The sequence below is a fragment of the Platalea leucorodia genome, assembly GCF_965183815.1.
Source record: "Platalea leucorodia genome assembly, chromosome: 24".
NCBI classification, from domain to species: domain Eukaryota; kingdom Metazoa; phylum Chordata; class Aves; order Pelecaniformes; family Threskiornithidae; genus Platalea; species Platalea leucorodia.
Window position 1 is genome coordinate 2,087,450 of NC_138846.1, and position 15,814 is coordinate 2,103,263.

General features: G+C 66.2%; 3 protein-coding genes across 5 annotated transcripts; 2 read left to right on the forward strand and 1 right to left on the reverse strand.

The window, feature by feature from the left end:
* Nucleotides 1-200: 200 nt before the first annotated feature.
* LOC309600711 (mothers against decapentaplegic homolog 4-like) lies at nucleotides 201-7,932 on the forward strand. The gene is made up of 12 exons (XM_082333251.1): nucleotides 201-267; nucleotides 2,924-3,172; nucleotides 4,043-4,217; nucleotides 4,327-4,347; nucleotides 4,461-4,664; nucleotides 4,754-4,885; nucleotides 4,973-5,101; nucleotides 5,185-5,238; nucleotides 5,334-5,517; nucleotides 6,670-6,838; nucleotides 7,204-7,342; nucleotides 7,434-7,932. Exons 2-12 carry the CDS (start codon nucleotides 2,936-2,938, stop codon nucleotides 7,643-7,645), a joined length of 1,656 nt encoding a protein of 551 aa, XP_082189377.1. The 5' UTR covers nucleotides 201-267; nucleotides 2,924-2,935; the 3' UTR covers nucleotides 7,646-7,932.
* Nucleotides 7,933-7,976: 44 nt separating this feature from the next.
* Nucleotides 7,977-9,422, forward strand: SNAPIN (SNAP associated protein). The gene is made up of 4 exons (XM_082333255.1): nucleotides 7,977-8,138; nucleotides 8,647-8,693; nucleotides 8,792-8,910; nucleotides 9,002-9,422. Exons 1-4 carry the CDS (start codon nucleotides 8,029-8,031, stop codon nucleotides 9,104-9,106), a joined length of 381 nt encoding a protein of 126 aa, XP_082189381.1. The 5' UTR covers nucleotides 7,977-8,028; the 3' UTR covers nucleotides 9,107-9,422.
* A 205-nt stretch (nucleotides 9,423-9,627) lies between these two features.
* Nucleotides 9,628-15,060, reverse strand: ILF2 (interleukin enhancer binding factor 2). 3 transcript variants are annotated; one of them, XM_082333252.1, is made up of 14 exons: nucleotides 14,966-15,060; nucleotides 14,741-14,800; nucleotides 14,279-14,321; nucleotides 13,219-13,323; nucleotides 12,820-12,897; nucleotides 12,539-12,641; nucleotides 12,394-12,459; nucleotides 12,101-12,217; nucleotides 11,904-11,982; nucleotides 11,671-11,758; nucleotides 11,455-11,516; nucleotides 11,130-11,244; nucleotides 10,966-11,056; nucleotides 9,628-9,962 (listed from the first exon to the last, which is right to left on the reverse strand). In XM_082333252.1, exons 1-14 carry the CDS (start codon nucleotides 14,968-14,970, stop codon nucleotides 9,802-9,804), a joined length of 1,173 nt encoding a protein of 390 aa, XP_082189378.1. In that variant the 5' UTR covers nucleotides 14,971-15,060; the 3' UTR covers nucleotides 9,628-9,801. The 3 variants fall into 3 exon arrangements, with proteins under 3 accessions (XP_082189378.1, XP_082189380.1, XP_082189379.1); XM_082333254.1 differs by lacking the exon at nucleotides 14,966-15,060 and having other exon boundaries at nucleotides 14,279-14,320; nucleotides 14,757-14,800; XM_082333253.1 differs by lacking the exon at nucleotides 14,966-15,060 and having other exon boundaries at nucleotides 14,042-14,321.
* Between the last annotated feature and the right edge of the window lie 754 nt (nucleotides 15,061-15,814).

Here is a 15,814-nt window from a genome sequence, read left to right on the forward strand (position 1 = left end):
AAACAAGTTGGAAAGCGGCGGCGGGCAGGGCTGCGGGCAGGGCTGCGGGCAGGCTGCGGGCAGGGCTGCGGGCAGGGCTGCGGGCAGGGTGCGGGCAGGGGTGCGGGCAGGGCTGCGGGCAGGGCTGCGGGCAGGGCGCGGGCAGGGCTGCGGGCAGGGTGCGGGCAGGCTGCGGGCAGGCTGCGGGCAGCGTGCGGGCAGCGTGCGGGCAGCCGGAGGAGATGCAGCGGGAGCCGGGCCCCGAGTGAGGAGAGGCGGGCGGCGGAGGTGAGTAGCCAGCCCGGCCCCGGTGCGTGCTTCCCCCCGCCATCCCCCCCGGGTCCCGCGGGGCGTCCCCGCTCTCGTCCCCCCCTCGGAGCCCTGCGCCCGGCCCGGCGCCCCCCTCTGCCGGCCCCGCCTGCCTGCGGCACCCCCGGGCCCTCGCCCCCGTTACAGCGCCCTGCTGCGCGGCCGGGGCCGGGGCCGGGCAGGGCGCGGGGACCCCCGCCCGTCGGGCGGCCCCTCTGCGCCTCTCCCCGCTTCCCTCCCGCCGGTAGCCCCGAACCCCGCTCCGAGGCTGCACCAAAACCAGGGAAAACACCCATTTTCAGCCCGCCGGCCACCTCAGGACGGAGGTGGGCTGCTGCCCCGCAAAGTCCTGGGAGTTGGGACGTGGCGGGGATGCCCCCTTGGCACCCGCTTTGCCGGGGCGTCCCTCCTGCTTCCCGTCGCACCCTCCCTCCGTGAGCCAAGGCTCCAAGGACGGCGAGCATCCCCCTTCCCAGCCCGGGCAGCCGGAGCCGGGCTGGGGGCAGAAGCCGGGCTGGCAGCAGGGAAGCGCAGGCAGGAATAAAGTCCCCACCCAGGCACCCGCCGGTCCCTTTGTCCCTGCCCTTGGAATTATCTGGGAGCAAAGTTAGCGGCCCCGCAGCCAAGGAGATTAGGCCGGAGTCCGTGTCCGTGCGGGGGCTGCGGGAGCTGGCTTCCCCCCAGCCCGCGCTGCTCGTCCCCCTCCTGGGCCGGGGGACAAGGCTGGCCCTGGCTTTGGGGCTCGGGCCACGGGATCAGCGAGGTATTTTTACAGCAGGAGCGATGTGGGGTGGGGAGGAGGGGAGACCTCGATCCCAGCCCCGCGCTGCCGCAGGAGGAGCCCTGACAGGTTTGTGAAAAGCCCCCAGCCACGTCCCCTCGGCTGGGACAAAAGGCTCGCACAGAAATGTCACTTCCCATCTGGAGCGGGACGATGAGGTGCCTCATTATTCCTCTGGTTCGCTCCGACGCCGGGGCAGGAGGGGCCTTTTGGGGTCCGCTCTGCCTGCGGTGCCGACGGGGACAGCCGTCCTCTCTGAGAGCCGGTGCGTGCTCCTGGCCGTCGCATCCCCGGGGGGAGCTGGAGCCAGAAGCCATCTCTGGCCCCCGCTCACCCCCGTTTCCCCCAAACCAGACTGGGCTGAGCTTTGGATGGGGCTGGAGACAGCCCTGGCCCTTCGAGTCCTTCCTGGAGCAGCCGGCATTGGCCTTGGGGTCCAGCCACCGGAGCTGAGGGGAACCGGGACTGAAGCTGGGGCCCCCAGATGCTCCTTCCCGGGCGATCCTGGACAGCCCCTGCTCACAGAGTCCCCACCGCCCTCTTTCACCTCCTTTGGCCTCAAAATTGAGCCCTGAGGCAGAGCATGCCAGGCAGGCAGGGCCCCTGGGGACGAGCGGGCTGGCAGAGAGCAGGCAGGAGTGCTGGCATCAGGGCAGCACCGGGCATCCCCGGGATGGGTGCCCGAGGCTGCGTTAGCACCCACAGGGCGAACCCCAGAGCCTGGCGGGGTGCTCAGGGTTGTGCCCCAGCCACGGGGAGCTCCGCGGGGCCCCTCCAGCATCCCTGGAGGTGTCCCCATGGCCGATGGCATCTGGCTCGTCTCAAGCCGGAGGAGCCCGGCCAGCGGCATCGCTGCTGCGAGAGGGGGGCCGTGGCCCGGCGCCCGCACGGCGGGGGACGAGCAGGCAGGGCGCTGGCAGGACGGCCTGCCTCTTGTCCCGCGGATAAGTGGCGCGGAGCAGGGGCTGACGGTTTGTTGTGTCTGCCGCCGGCCCAAGGTTTTTCCCAGGCCCTGGAGCGTTGCACCCGCCGTGACGCGGAGCTGGGACCCTGCTGCAGCGGCACCGCAGCGGGCGCAGAGCCCCGGCGCAGCCACGGCCGGGGGGGTGGATGCTCGCGGGGCCCCGGCACGTGTGCGTATGCATGCGGCTCTTGGCATGCACACGGTCTGGCAGGGGAGGCAGGAAAGGGAGAAGCCCAGCAGCGAGCGAGGGGTTAAGGAGTGGCGCCAAGCTGGGGCTCTGTTTAGTCTGGCCCCCGCGCCAGCGATGGGACAGGCAGCGCGGAGCACGCGTCCATCACCCCGGCCCAGAGCGAGCGCTTGCACGCACGCAGGCACCCTTGCACGCTGCGTGCACGCAGGCGCGCTCCCTGCCAGGCCGTTGGTGTGACACGGCCGGTGTCCCCACGCCCGTGCACGCTGCCAAGCGTGACGCTGTGGCCCAGCTCTGGCTCTGCTGCCGTCGGAGCCAGGGACCGTGGGGAGCTGGGGACACCCTGAGTGTCCCAGCACTGCTGTAACCCCTGTGCCTCTTCCAACCCTGGACAGGGACCGCGGAACCCAGGCGTCCGGGCTGGGCCCCTGCTTTGAGGTGACACACGGCTTTGTCCCACGTCCTCCTCGCCTGCCACGTGCTGTTTTGGGGGGCTGCTGCGTCCCCGGTGCCACGCAGGGGCTGCGTGTCCCTCTTGCCAGCATCGAGCACCCTGTGTCTGCCCCATGGGCGCCGGCGCCCCGTGCGGTGCTTAACTCCGGCTCGGTGGCCACGGCGGCCGTGCAGGCGAGGGCAGGGGGGACAGCAGGTCCCCTGCCGCGGGGTGACAGGCAGGGCCGTGCCGTGCCGTGCCTTGCAGGGGAGCAGCGCCATGTCCCTCGGCGCGCCCACGAGCAGCGACGCCTGCCTGAGCATCGTGCACAGCCTGATGTGCCACCGGCAGGGCGGGGAGAACGAGACCTTCGCCAAGCGGGCCATCGAGAGCCTGGTCAAGAAGCTCAAGGAGAAGAAGGACGAGCTCGACTCGCTCATCGCCGCCGTCACCACCAACGGCGCCCACCCCAGCAAGTGCGTCACCATCCAGCGCACCTTGGACGGGCGGCTCCAGGTAACCCCACCGTGCCGGCCTGACAGCCCCCCGTGTGCCCCGTGGCCCCGCCCAAGCTGGGGGGACCCGGTGTTGGGGTGCCCCATGACCCCCAAGACCCCACGAGCTGGGGGGGACCCAGGTGCCCCGTGACGCCCCACGCAAGCCCTCCCTAACCTTAGGGGACCTGGGTGTTGGGATGCCCCAAGATCCCCAAGCCTTCCCTGAGCTGGGGGGACCCATCCTGGCGCCCCGAGACCCCCCCAGCCCTCCCCGAGCTGGGGGGACCCAGGCGTCCGGGCAGCAAGGGGTCCGGTGGAGGGGACCCCCGCGAGGAGGGGTGCACAGGGGGACCCCTGCCGCGTCGAGCCTGCGGCTCCGGGCTGGGAGCCACGCTGACTTCAGTGTCTGGGCTCGCACCCACCCACCCGCAGCCGCGGCATCTGGGGATAGGGGGGGGACAGGGACAGGGAGAGGTCCCCCACCTTTCGGGGCAGATGCGTTCAGGCAGGGGCAGCTGCAGGCAGCGTTGCCCCCTGCCCGCGGTTCCCCCCTGCCCGCGCTGGCATCCCCCGGCGACTCTGCCCCCCTTCCCGGGATGAGTCACTGTCTGGCAGCCTGCGAGCCGGGCTGGGGGGGCCAGCGGGGGGGTTGTTATGTCTGGAGCCAGGGAGGCGCAGGGGGAGCCCCCCGGCTGCCGTGGGGTCCCGGCCCGGCGCCAGCCCCCACGCTGGGGGGGTCGCTGGGGGGGTCCGGCACCGGGCACGCGGTTTGCGGCACGGTGCAGCCGGCCTGGATGCAGTCAGCCGAGGTGGGGGGCGATGGGGGGGACCATCCCCGCACCCCCGCCTCATCACCGCGGCGTCCCCGTCCTGTCCCCCCTCCCCGCAGGTGGCCGGCAGGAAGGGGTTCCCCCACGTCATCTACGCCCGGCTCTGGCGCTGGCCCGACCTACACAAAAACGAGCTGAAACACGTCAAATTCTGCCAGTTCGCCTTCGACCTCAAGTACGACAGCGTCTGCGTCAACCCCTACCACTACGAGCGCGTGGTGGCCCCCGCCATCGGTGAGCCAGTCCCAGCGCCACCGCCGGGACCCCCGGGAGGGGGGGGGCCGCCCCGCGCCCACCGCCAGCACCCATAACGCGCCCCCCCCGCCCCATCTCTCCCCGGCAGGTCTGAGCATCCAGAGCACAGGTGAGACCCCGGCACGGGGCCGGCGGGGAGCACCCCCGGAGCCAGCACACCCCCCCCGCAGCGGGTCCCCGTGCCCCCCATGGTCTCCGGTGTGTGTCCCCCCCCTTCCCCAGTGCCCCCCACGCGCCTGGTGAAGGAGGAGTTTGTCCATGACTGTGTGCAGATGGAGGTGCCGCCCGGCCGGGAGCAGGGGGCCAAGCGGGCGCCGCGTCTGCCCCCCGCCGAGCCCTACCGCCAGCCGCTGCCCCCCCTGCAGCTCCCCGAGTCCCCCCGCGTCCCCGGGAGCCTCTACCCCACGCTGCCCATGTCACCCCCAGGTGAGACCCCGTTAACCCCCGTCCCCATCCCCTGGGAAGGGTTTGGGGGCGTCAGCCTGAGCCCCCCCACCCTGTTGTCCCCCCCGCAGTGGCCCCCGGCAGCTCCCTGCTCTCGCTGCCCCACGGCGAGGGGCTGCTGCAGATCGCCTGCCCCACGCCGCCCCCGGCCGCCCCGGCGCAGCCCCCCCCGCAGAACGGCTACCCCAAGCCGCCCTACCACAGTGAGTACCGGGAACACCCCGCATCCCCCAGCTCGGCGGGGGTCCCGCACATGGACACCCCCCCGGCCACCCTCTCTCCTGCCTCAGGTTCACCAGCGAGCTGGACCGGCGCAGCCGTCTATGCACCAAGCTTGGGGGGGTCGCAGCCCACCCCCCCGCTGCAGCCCAGCAGCCGGAGCCACCCGCAGCCCCCGCTCCACCACCCCAACCACTACTGTAGGTTTGGGGGGGACTGGGGGGGTCGTCGGCAAGGTCCCAGCCCTTTCGCTGCGTTGACCCTGTGTTTGCCCCCTCCCCAGGGCCCCCACACCATAGCTCCGGGCCGTACCAGCAACCAGTGTCCACCCATCCTGGTAAGTGCCCCCCACCCTAATTAGGACCCCGGTAATCACCCCATCCTCGAGCCATGGGTGCCCTGACCCCCTCTGTCTGTGTGTCCCCCCCCAAGGGCCAGAGTTTTGGTGCTCCATCGCCTACTTCGAGATGGACGTGCAGGTGGGGGAGATCTTCAAGGTGCCGTCCAGTTGCCCCGTGGTCGTCGTGGACGGTTACGTGGACCCTTCAGGGGGGGACCGCTTCTGCCTGGGGCAGCTCTCCAACGTACACCGCACCGACGCCAGCGAGCGGGCCCGGTGGGGCGGGGGGCGAGGGGGGACGGGGCAGGGTGGGGGAAAAGGGGAGGGGGGAGCTGGGGGGCACAGGAGGGAATGGGGGTTGAAGGAATGGGGGTAAATGGGGGGGGGGAGGCATGGGGCAGAAGGGGGAGATGGGGGGCAAAAGGGTGCATGGGGGCGCAGGGGTGATGTAGGGGGCAGAAGGGGGATATAGGGGGCAAATGGGGGGATATAGGGGGCAAATGGGGGAGGATGGGGCAGAAGGGGGATATAGGGGGCAAATGGGGGGATATAGGGGGCAAATGGGGGAGGATGGGGCAGAAGGGGGATATAGGGGGCAAATGGGGGAGGATGGGGCAGAAGGGGGAGATGGGGGCAAATGGGGGATATAGGGGGCAAATGGGGGAGGATGGGGCAGAAGGGGGAGATGGGGGGCAAAAGGGTGCATGGGGGCGCAGGGGTGATGTAGGGGGCAGAAGGGGGATATAGAGGGCCAATGGGAGATATACAGGGCAGAAGGGAGGATATAGGGGGCAAATGGGGAATATACGGGGCAGGTGGGGGGATATAGGGGGCAAATGGAGGATATGCAGTGCAGGTGGGGGGATATAGGGGACAAATGGGAGTTGATGGGGCAGAAAAGGGAGATGGAGGGCAAAAGGGTGCTTGGGGGTGCAGGGGTGATGTACAGGGCAGAAGGGGGGATGCAGGGGGCCAATGGGGTATATACGGGGCAAATGGGGGATATACAGGGCAGAAGGGAGGATATAGGGGGCAAATGGGGAATATATGGGGCAGGTGGGGGGATATAGGGGGCAAATGGGAGTTGATGGGGCAGAAAAGGGAGATGGAGGGCAAAAGGGTGCATGGGGGCAACTGGGGGTTGATGGGGCAGAAGGAGGAATATAGGGAGCAAATGGCTATACAGGGCAGAAGGGGGGTATAGGGGGCAACTGGGGGATAACAGGGCAGAAGAGGGATATAGGGGGCAACTGGGGGATGATGGGGCAGAGGAGGGACATAGGGGAGGAGATGGGCAATGTACAGGACAGAAGAGGGATATAGAGGGCAAATGAGGGCTGTACGGGGCAGGTGGGGGATATGGGGGGCTAACGGGGGATTTTGGGGGCAGCCCGGGGGGTGCCGGCGCTGACGGTCTCTGCGGGACAGGCTGCACATCGGGAAGGGCGTGCAGCTGGAGTGCCGGGGCGAGGGCGACGTCTGGATGCGGTGCCTGAGCGACCACGCCGTCTTCGTGCAGAGCTACTACCTGGACCGGGAGGCCGGGAGAGCCCCCGGCGACGCCGTGCACAAGATCTATCCCGGCGCCTACATCAAGGTGGGGCATCCCCAGGGAAAATGGGGTACCAGGGATGGAGGGACCCCCGTGCCCATGTTAAAGGGGGTCCCGGGCAAGGGGTCCCCCATGTTGGAAGGCGAATGGGGGGACCAGAGGTGGAGGAACCCCTGTGCCCACATTAAAGGGGGTCCTGGGCAATGGGTCACCCATGTTGGGGGTCAACGGAGGGACCCCAGGGATGGAGGGAGCCCCATGTCCATGTTAAAGGGGGTCCCCAATGCTGAGGGACAATGGAGGGGCGCCAGGGATGGAGGAACCCTCGTGCCTGTGCTGAAGGGGGTCCCCAGGGTATCCCCCCGCCCCGATGCCGCCCTGCTCAGGGGTCCCCCTGCGTTGCCCCCCAGGTATTTGACCTGCGCCAGTGCCACCGCCAGATGCAGCAGCAAGCAGCCACGGCCCAGGCTGCGGCCGCCGCTCAGGCTGCCGCCGTGGCCGGCAACATCCCGGGTCCCGGCTCGGTGGGAGGCATCGCGCCCGCCGTGGGTGAGTGAGCCCCCGGGGCTGGGAGAGTGGAGGGGACGGGACCCCCGTGGCCATGGGGATCCCCCCCTACGGCCGTGTCCGTCCCGGGCAGGGCTTTCGGCGGCGGCGGGGATCGGCGTGGACGACCTGCGGCGGTTGTGCATCCTGCGGCTGAGCTTCGTCAAGGGCTGGGGACCCGACTACCCCCGGCAGAGCATCAAGCACACGCCGTGCTGGATCGAGGTGCACCTCCACCGCGCCCTGCAGCTGCTGGACGAGGTCCTGCACACCATGCCCGCCGCCGAGCCGGGCCCCCTGCGCTAACCCCCGCTCCTCTTAATTTAATTTTTGTAAGAAAAAGGCAAAAAAAAAAGAAAAAAAAAAAAAAAAAAAAGAAGCAGAAAGTACCAAAAACGCGCGGCGGGGGCTGCTTTTAACCGGTATGAAGGGGTTTGGGGTGCCGCCTGGCTTTGTCTGCGCCTTCCGCGGGTGCTCGGCGGCTCCAGCTGCGGCTCCAGCTGTGCCCACAGCTGCGCTTCCAGCTGCGCCTCCAGCTGTGCCCACAGCCGCGCCCCGGGACTCCATTTCCCAGCGGCCCCCGCGGCGCGGGGCGGAAGTTTCCTTCCCGCCCCCGCGGACTCCATTTCCCAGCGGCCCCCGCGCCGCCGCCATTTCCCGGCGGCCCCCGCGGCGTTGGCGGCGCCAAGATGGCGGCGGGGAGTGGCGGCCCGGCGGCCCGGGAGTTGTTCGCCGAGGGGTTGCTGCAGTTCCTGCGGCCGGCGGTGAGGCAGCTCGACGGACACGTCCACGCCGTCAGGTCCGGGAAGCGGGAGCGGGGTCCGGGAGGAGGAGGAGGAGGAGGAGGAGGAGGGAGGAGGACCCGGGGCGCCTGAGGGGGACGGCGGGAGCGGGGCTGAGGGGGGTGAGGAGCAGGGAGCGGGGCTGAGGGGCAGGTACGGCCGGGGAGGCGGCAGTTTGGGGGGGGTGGGGATTAAGGGGGGTGGCTTAGGGGTGCCTGGGTGGGGAGTTGAGGGGTTCGTAGCTGGGCTGAGGGGGCCGCAGGGGCTGGGGGCGGTGGGGGCAGGTCCCCGGGCTGGGGGGGGGGGGCTTTAGGGGTGCGTGTGGGGTGGGGGAGCACGGAGCTGGGCTGGGGAGAGGTAGGGGTGGCTGAGGGGGATGCAGGTGGCCGGGGTGAGCGCTTGGACTGGGAGTTAGGGGCAGCTGGGGGTGCAGGTTCTGTGTTGGAGAGGGAGCAGGGGTGGGTTTGGGGCCGTGGGGCTGGGGTCGAGGGTTTTGTGCTGGCCACCGAGCCGTCCCCTCCGCAGGGAGAGCCAGGTGGAGCTGCGGGAGCACATCGACAGCCTGGCCACGGGTGAGGCACGGCGGGGGGTCATCGCTGTGGGGTTTGCCCCGCAGCCCCCGGGGTCCGCGGTGCCCCGGACCCGCTCCCAGCCTCTGCCCTCTCCCCAGAGCTCTGCCGCATCAATGAGGACCAGAAAGTGGCGCTGGACCTCGACCCCTACGTGAAGAAGCTGCTGAACGCCCGGCGCAGGGTGGTGCTGGTCAACAACATCCTGCAGAACGCCCAGGTCAGCGCGGGGACCCCGAGGGGTTGGGGGCTGCGGCGTTTTGGGGGATCCCAGCTCCCCCGGTCCTGATGGCTGCTGCTCCCCTGCGTAGGAACGGCTGCGGAGGCTGAACCACAGCGTGGCCAAGGAGACGGTACGGAGGAGGGCTATGCTGGAGGCGGCGGGCGGCTACCCCCAGGGCCTGCCCGGCAAGTGAGGCACCCGCGGCAGCGCCGGGCCGAATCCGCCTCGCACCACGGCTGCGCCGACAGCGCCGTGAGCCGGGCCGGAGCGGCCCTGGATGGTGACGGGTGCGACCCCGTAAGGACAGCGAAGGGAACGGGCCGCTGGCGAGGGGAGCGGGTATCCCTGTTTGTAGCAGCGTTCTCCTGCGCGTCCGCAGCACGGGAGGGGGCGAGAAGTCCTGCACAGTGAGGCCGCAGCTCCTCGGCTGCAGCTGAAGGAACCGGGGGACCCTGAATTGCATTTCCAGATTTGTAGGCGCCGTAATAAAAGTAATCACGTGTTGCTTATGGGCCGGTGAAGCCGTGCGAGTCTGTAACGCTCCCGCGTCACGGCCGCAGCCATCCCTTGATGTCCCTCGGGGAAAGCAGAACCCGCAGAGAGCAGCTTGGGGTTCAGCATCCCCAAATTCTGGGACCCCTCCCACCGTTAGACCTTTTTCTGCCCCCCCTTCTTTAACGTGCATCTGCTACCTAAACAAACAGGACGCACTCGAAAGGGGGGAACGCTTTAATGTGCAACTTATAAAAACACATACGAGGGAGAGGTCACGTCAGCTGGCTGCGTTCGCGGAGGACGGGCTCGGTCCTCGGTTCTTCGCGTCCTTCGGCCAGCGGCACCCGGCGGCGGGGGTCCTGCTGCGGAGGGGGAGCGCGGCCCCGGGGCACGTCACTCCTGCGTCTCCATGCTTTCTTCCTCCTCGCCTGTAGCAGGTTCTTCCTGATTCTCTTCTTCCTCTTCTCCTTCTTTCTTCTCTGGAGGCTTCTCGTAAGCCTTTTCAGAAGGCGTCACTATCACTCCGTCCCACGTGGACATTTCGGAAGCCAGGTCTGCAGAAACAGTGGCCATGAGCCCGCAGCTCACCCCAAGCTTACCCTGTGCAGCCCTGCAGGCGTGGGGAGAGCGGCTGGGAGCTGCCCGGGGGGAAAGGGCCTGGGGGTGCTGGTCAACAGCTGCTGAACATGAGCCAGCAGGGTGCCCAGGTGGCCAAGAGGGCCAGTGGCACCCTGGCTTGTGTCGGGACTGGTGTGGCCAGCAGGAGCAGGGCAGGGATGGTGCCCCTGTGCTGGGCACTGGTGAGGCCGCCCCTCGAATGCTGTGCTCAGCGCTGGGCCCCGCACCCCAAGGCGGCCCTGGAGGGGCTGGAGCGTGGCCAGAGCCGGGCAGCGAGGCTGGGGCAGGGGCTGGAGCACAAGGCTGGGGAGGAGCGGCTGGGGGAGCTGGGGGGGCTCAGCCTGGAGAAGAGGAGGCTGAGGGGAGCCCTCATCGCTCTCTGCAACGGCCTGAAAGGAGGCTGGAGCCGGGGGGGTCGGTCTCTGCTCCCCAGGAACAAGCGATGGGACGAGAGGGAACGGCCTCAAGCTGCGCCAGGGCAGGGTTGGGTTGGGTATTGGGAAAAACTTCTTCCCCCAAAGGGCTGTCAGGGCCTGGCCCAGGCTGCCCAGGGCAGGGGCTGAGTCCCCATCCCTGGGGGGATTTAAAAGCTGGGGAGATGTGGTGCTTGGGGACATGGGTTAGTGGTGGCCTTGGCAGCGCTGGGTTAGCGGTTGGACTCGATCTTAAGGGTCTTTTCCAACCCAAACGACTCTGTGATTCGAAGAAGGACCAGGGCGGCCTTGGGCAGCGCAGAGAAGCCCCGTCCCCAGGATGCGCAGGGGGAAGCAGGACACCCCGCCTCGCCCGCTTCCCCTCCCCACCGCTCTGGGGTTTGAGTCGCTTCTCCTCAGAGCCCTTAACTTTCTCCAGCAACGCAGAAAACCGGTCCCAATCCCCCACCGAGACGCTGACAGCCTGCGCGGAGGAAGACCCATGCGTTGCGCCGATCCCACTTACAGCTGGCGTCGCCTTCTTGGCCGAGGATTTTCCTGTAGCCTCCGTGAGAGAGAATCCGGACGAGCGTCTGCGCGGTGTAGCACACCATGTCCTGCGGGGACGGGGAGGAGTCAGAGCGCGGACGGGTTCTAGTCCCTTCGCCCGCGGCAGACGAGGCGGCTCACCTGCTGTTCCAGCGTCATAACCGTGTGGACTCTGAAGTTCCCGCTCTCGCAGGGATCGGTGATCCCAACAGATCCAGGGAGGAAGAGCCCCGCCGCCAGGATCTGAAGGCAGCGCCTACAGGACGAGACGTTTTGGGTTAGAAACCAGACCGTTCCAGCACAGAAACGCAGCCAGAAAGTCTGCAGTTGGCACATCTACGCGAGGAGTCTGCTCTGTCCCCGGTGCAGGTCGCTTCAAGCCCCGAGATGCCGCCGCTTGTGTTTGCTACGGTCAGAACCGAGACGGTAACGGGAATTTCTACGAGCAAAGCAAATGGCGACAGACCTGTAGGCGATGTTGAGCGCCAGGGGCTGCCTGGTGGGGTTGTTCATCACGGCGTAGTGCCCCTGAAGAGGTGAAAAAAGAAAGAGGGCGTTAGGAGGAGAGCGGCTTCCCGCAAAGGAAGCGTAGGAATCCCGACTCCTGCTTTGTGCCGGAGCCCAGGTACGCGCAAGCAGCTACGAGTTGGCTACGGCCATCAGCCGTCCCCCTCGCGCTCACCAGCAGGTCCAGAATCCAGGGCGTGAGCGGCTCAAAGCCAGGGAATCGAATTCTCAGGTCTTTCAGCAGCCGGATTAAGACCTTCACCCTGCAGAGGACGGCAGGAGGAGGGTTCGTAACGCGGCGCGCGCCCTCCTGCTGCAGGAACAGCTCTCCCTGCTTCCCCCCGTTCTCGGTAAAGATAATTTCGACCAGGCCTCGGAGCGGCAGTTCCTGTTTGAGGCCAAACTCACGTGGATTGCGAAGCGTTCTCCTCGAACCAGCGAGCGTGGCGGATGGCAGCCAGGGCGCTTTGCAGCACTTTGATGTCCACTGAAAGAAGCGGAAATACCTGTTTTTTTCAACCCAAAGGCGAGGGGGGGGGAGGCAGCCGGCTCTCCCCCAGCCCGGTGAAGGTTCCTGCGCGGGGCAGAGCGAGCTGAGCTCTTACGGTGTAGTTCGGGGTCCAGCTTGCGGAGATTGGGCGGCACCGTGGTGATGAGGATCTTCACCGTCGCGTCGGCCGAGCTGATCTCAAAGCCGGTCTCGTTGGTCAGCATGGTCAGGACTGGGGAGAAAGACCAAGAATTCCTCACGGAGGGGCTGGAAGACCTCCGGCATTCCACCCGGGAACGCAGGAAAGACCACAGATCCTGGCAGCTCAAGGGGAAACCGCCTCGCATCAGCCTCCGTCCTCCTCAGCCCTGTCCCCTCGACCCCGTACCACACAGGCGAGCGTCCCACCTTCGCTAGGGTCCTGCGCTCTCAGGCTTTCCACGACTTTGTTTCCCAAGGCTGCCACAGCTTCCACTAGGGAGAAGCAGCAGGAGGCGGTTAGAGCGGGGCCGCGCGCCGCGGTTCAGTCGGCAGCCGCGCAGCCGGTACTCACGGGTGGGCAGGATTTTCAGAATCACCACCAGATCGGCCACGTTGTGCCCCGTCGTCATGGTGCCCTTCTTGTAGGAACCCACCTGGCGAACCTCCTCGATTTGCTGTTTGAAAAAGCAAAGCAAAAATTAGTGAATTTAACGCGCGTGCTACGTTTCTGGGAGTCGGCACAAACCTTTAACCCACCTGGGGCCGGGTCTGGTAGCTACACCACCGGCATCCCTCGTGCCGAAGCATCTCCCCACGTAGCTTTTTCCCCAAGCTCCCCACTTTTGGACTCACCACTTCAAACGTTCCTGGTGCTACAATTAAATTGTCGATCACGTTGTTTATTTTGGTCACCAGAGAAAGAATGGAAGCCTGAAAAGGAAACAGAGAGGGGTGCTGTTATCAGTCCGTTGTCCAGTATGACTTGAAATAATCTGATCTTGCACAGCGTAATGCAGACAGCCCTGATGCAAGATATATAATAAACAGATAAAAGAAACATATTTAAAAATCACTGTCCAAGAAACTCCACCCATATTTCTACTGCAGTGCTTATTTCAGAGAGGAGTAATTACTTTCAGGCTGGTAATGACTGCTCCTGGCTATGCTCTCTGAAGGACTGTCTGGTTTTGCATCCTCCAGCACTGCAGTAACATCCCACCAAAGAATTTAAGGCAATTTTCGGCACAAAACCTGTTCAGCAGCGGTCGGAGCGAGATCCTGGTTTCTCTTCAGCAAGGCTTCACTGAACGCAGTCTCGTCGGCGGCAGGTTTTACGCGGGGGAAAGCCATTTCGCACTGAAACGGGATCAGACATCAGACGGCAACGCCCGAGAAAAAGATTTTGGTTCAACCCACTCATCAGCAAAATTTACTCCATGTTTTTTATTCTCCAGCGCTCGTTTCCTTTGCGATTCCCCACTGTGCTTTTCACTTGTCGCTTTTATCATTTCACTTTCACGTTATCTTAAGGGAGGGAGGGCAGCTGCCTGTCCTGCCCGTACGCTCTCACCGTGCTGACGGGAACGGCGGGTCTTCCGGAACGGCAGAGGAGCCGCCGTGCAACTACGGGGTGTGAGGCAGGGCAGATCTAATTAAGAACGGGTCTATCAAGAGGGTTTTTATTAACTATATTACAGTCCCTGAAGAATAACACCCTTTGTTTGCAGATGGCCAGAGCTTTTCAGTTACTACGATGGGATTCGCAGCCACGGGGCCGGGAAGGGAAGAGTGGGTGAATGTTTTTGCCTTGGAAGTCTGTAAAGGGCAGATGCGCGGCAAGAGGAGGAAATTATTTCCTCCTGTAAAAGGTGGGAAACGGGCGTTGCAGTGGGTCCTTGTGAGGAGCAACACGGCAAAAGAGCCCGGAGAACATGGGACGGGCGAGTGACAGCTCTGGGAGTAACCCGCGAGGTTTGTGTTAGAGCTGACAGAACCCAGGGGCTGGGTGAGTGAGGTGCCTTTAAAGCAGAAAAACCTCCATCAAGGCGTTTATTTGTGGTGATTATTACTCAACTGCATCCCAGTCATCCCGTGTGAGACAAGTGCTCCAAACAACAGAGACAGTAAGAAGATCTATTTCGGGTTAGTTACTGAACCAACGGCATTTGCAGGGAGCTCCTTTACTCCGGCTAAGCTAAAAGAAGTTAAACCATCAAAGTCAGCAAACGAGGTTTTTAAGGCAGCATCTTTAAACACGGAAAAGTCCCGCAGCTGTTGCCTGCAAACAGCTCCGTAGCAGAGGGTTACTCACGACATAGAAATCAAAGGGGATGTGCGGCACAAAGGGCCGGAACCTAAAGGGGGAAAGAAAAAAAGAACTTTATTCTCTGTAGGGATGCCTGCCCGCTCGCCGCCGTGTTCCTCATCGCCCAACGCCCCCCGTTCCGTGGAGGTTTGGTCCCGAGACGCGAGAAAGGCCCTACAGAAACAGGAAAGGTTTCTTTATCACCCCCTAACGCTACCTGCCCCCCCCGCCCCGGTGCCACCGGGCAGTGGCCGCGCACCGAGGGCTCCGCAGCGCTGCCAGACCCGGCCTGGCGAGGCCAGCACCCCCCGCCCCCCAGCCCTACGCCTCACCGTTATCCTGCGCTACGCTGCAAGCTCCAGCCCCGGTCCCTGCGCCCCGGCAGCTCGCCCCCAGGGGCGGCCGCGCCCCCCCCTAGGCCTGGCACGCTGAGAGAGCCACCCTCGCTAAAGCAGAAGCCAGACTCGCCCACTGCCAGGGCCTCCCCTGGAACCAAAGCGTCCGCCACGGCCTCTGCCTCGATCGCCCCTGCGGAAGAGAGGAGGGAAACGGCGTTAGCGGAGCGGGAGAGCGGCCCCGGTCCCCCCGCTTCCCCCCGGGCCCTCCCGGAGGGGCCCCAGCACCGCCCCGGGGGGGCCCGGGCCTCCCGCCCCGCGGGGCGGGGACCCCCCGGCCCGGCCCGGCCCCGCTCACCTCATGGTTCCGCCGCTCCGAACAATGAACGCCGCTGCTGTGGAGACCCCGCGCCGGGCTGCGATCCCACAACCCCGCAACAACCCGCTCGCCTATTGGTTCCCGCTCGACGCGATTCTGCCCACTGGGAGCATACCGCTGCGAACCATTGGTTGAACCGACCATCAATCCGAGGCGGGGCGGGAGGGAAAGCGACCAGTCACGGCGCAGGCCGGGCGCGCGCGCTGGGCGGCGGGCGGCCGCTGGAGGGAGTACGAAGTTCATGAATGGAGCGGCCCGAGCGCTCAGTGCGCATGCGCGGAAGCTGAATGGGTACCTATGGCAGCGATAGGGAGCAGGCAGCAAGCAGCAGAGTGGCGCAGCGGAAGCGTGCTGGGCCCATAACCCAGAGGTCGATGGATCGAAACCATCCTCTGCTAGTAGCTTTTTCACCTCCCCGCGGGTGGTTTTTCCCCCCTCATTAACACCTTAATTAATCACTTTAATTTTTGCCACCGCTTCTGGCGCTCCCTAACGCTCCTCCCCGCTGAGGCTGACCCGGTCCGGCACGGCGGGGCCCAGCGTCCCGGGACGGCCGGGGCCACGCGTGTCCCCCCCGCAGCGCTGTGCACCTCCCCGGCAGCCACGCAGCCCTCGGAGCGGGGCAACCTCCCCGTGACCGGGATGCGGGGCCCGAGTCCCCTCCGTGTGTGTGTGTGTGTGTGTCCCACGGAGCCCACTCGGGACCACCCGAAGCCCGGCGGAGCGTGGGATTGCGGGGTGATCCCTGCCTGCCGATGAGTTTGTCAGGTCTCAGCCCCCCGCCACGGGTGACCGTGACGGAAGAACCCCCGGTGGGCGCGGTAGCCG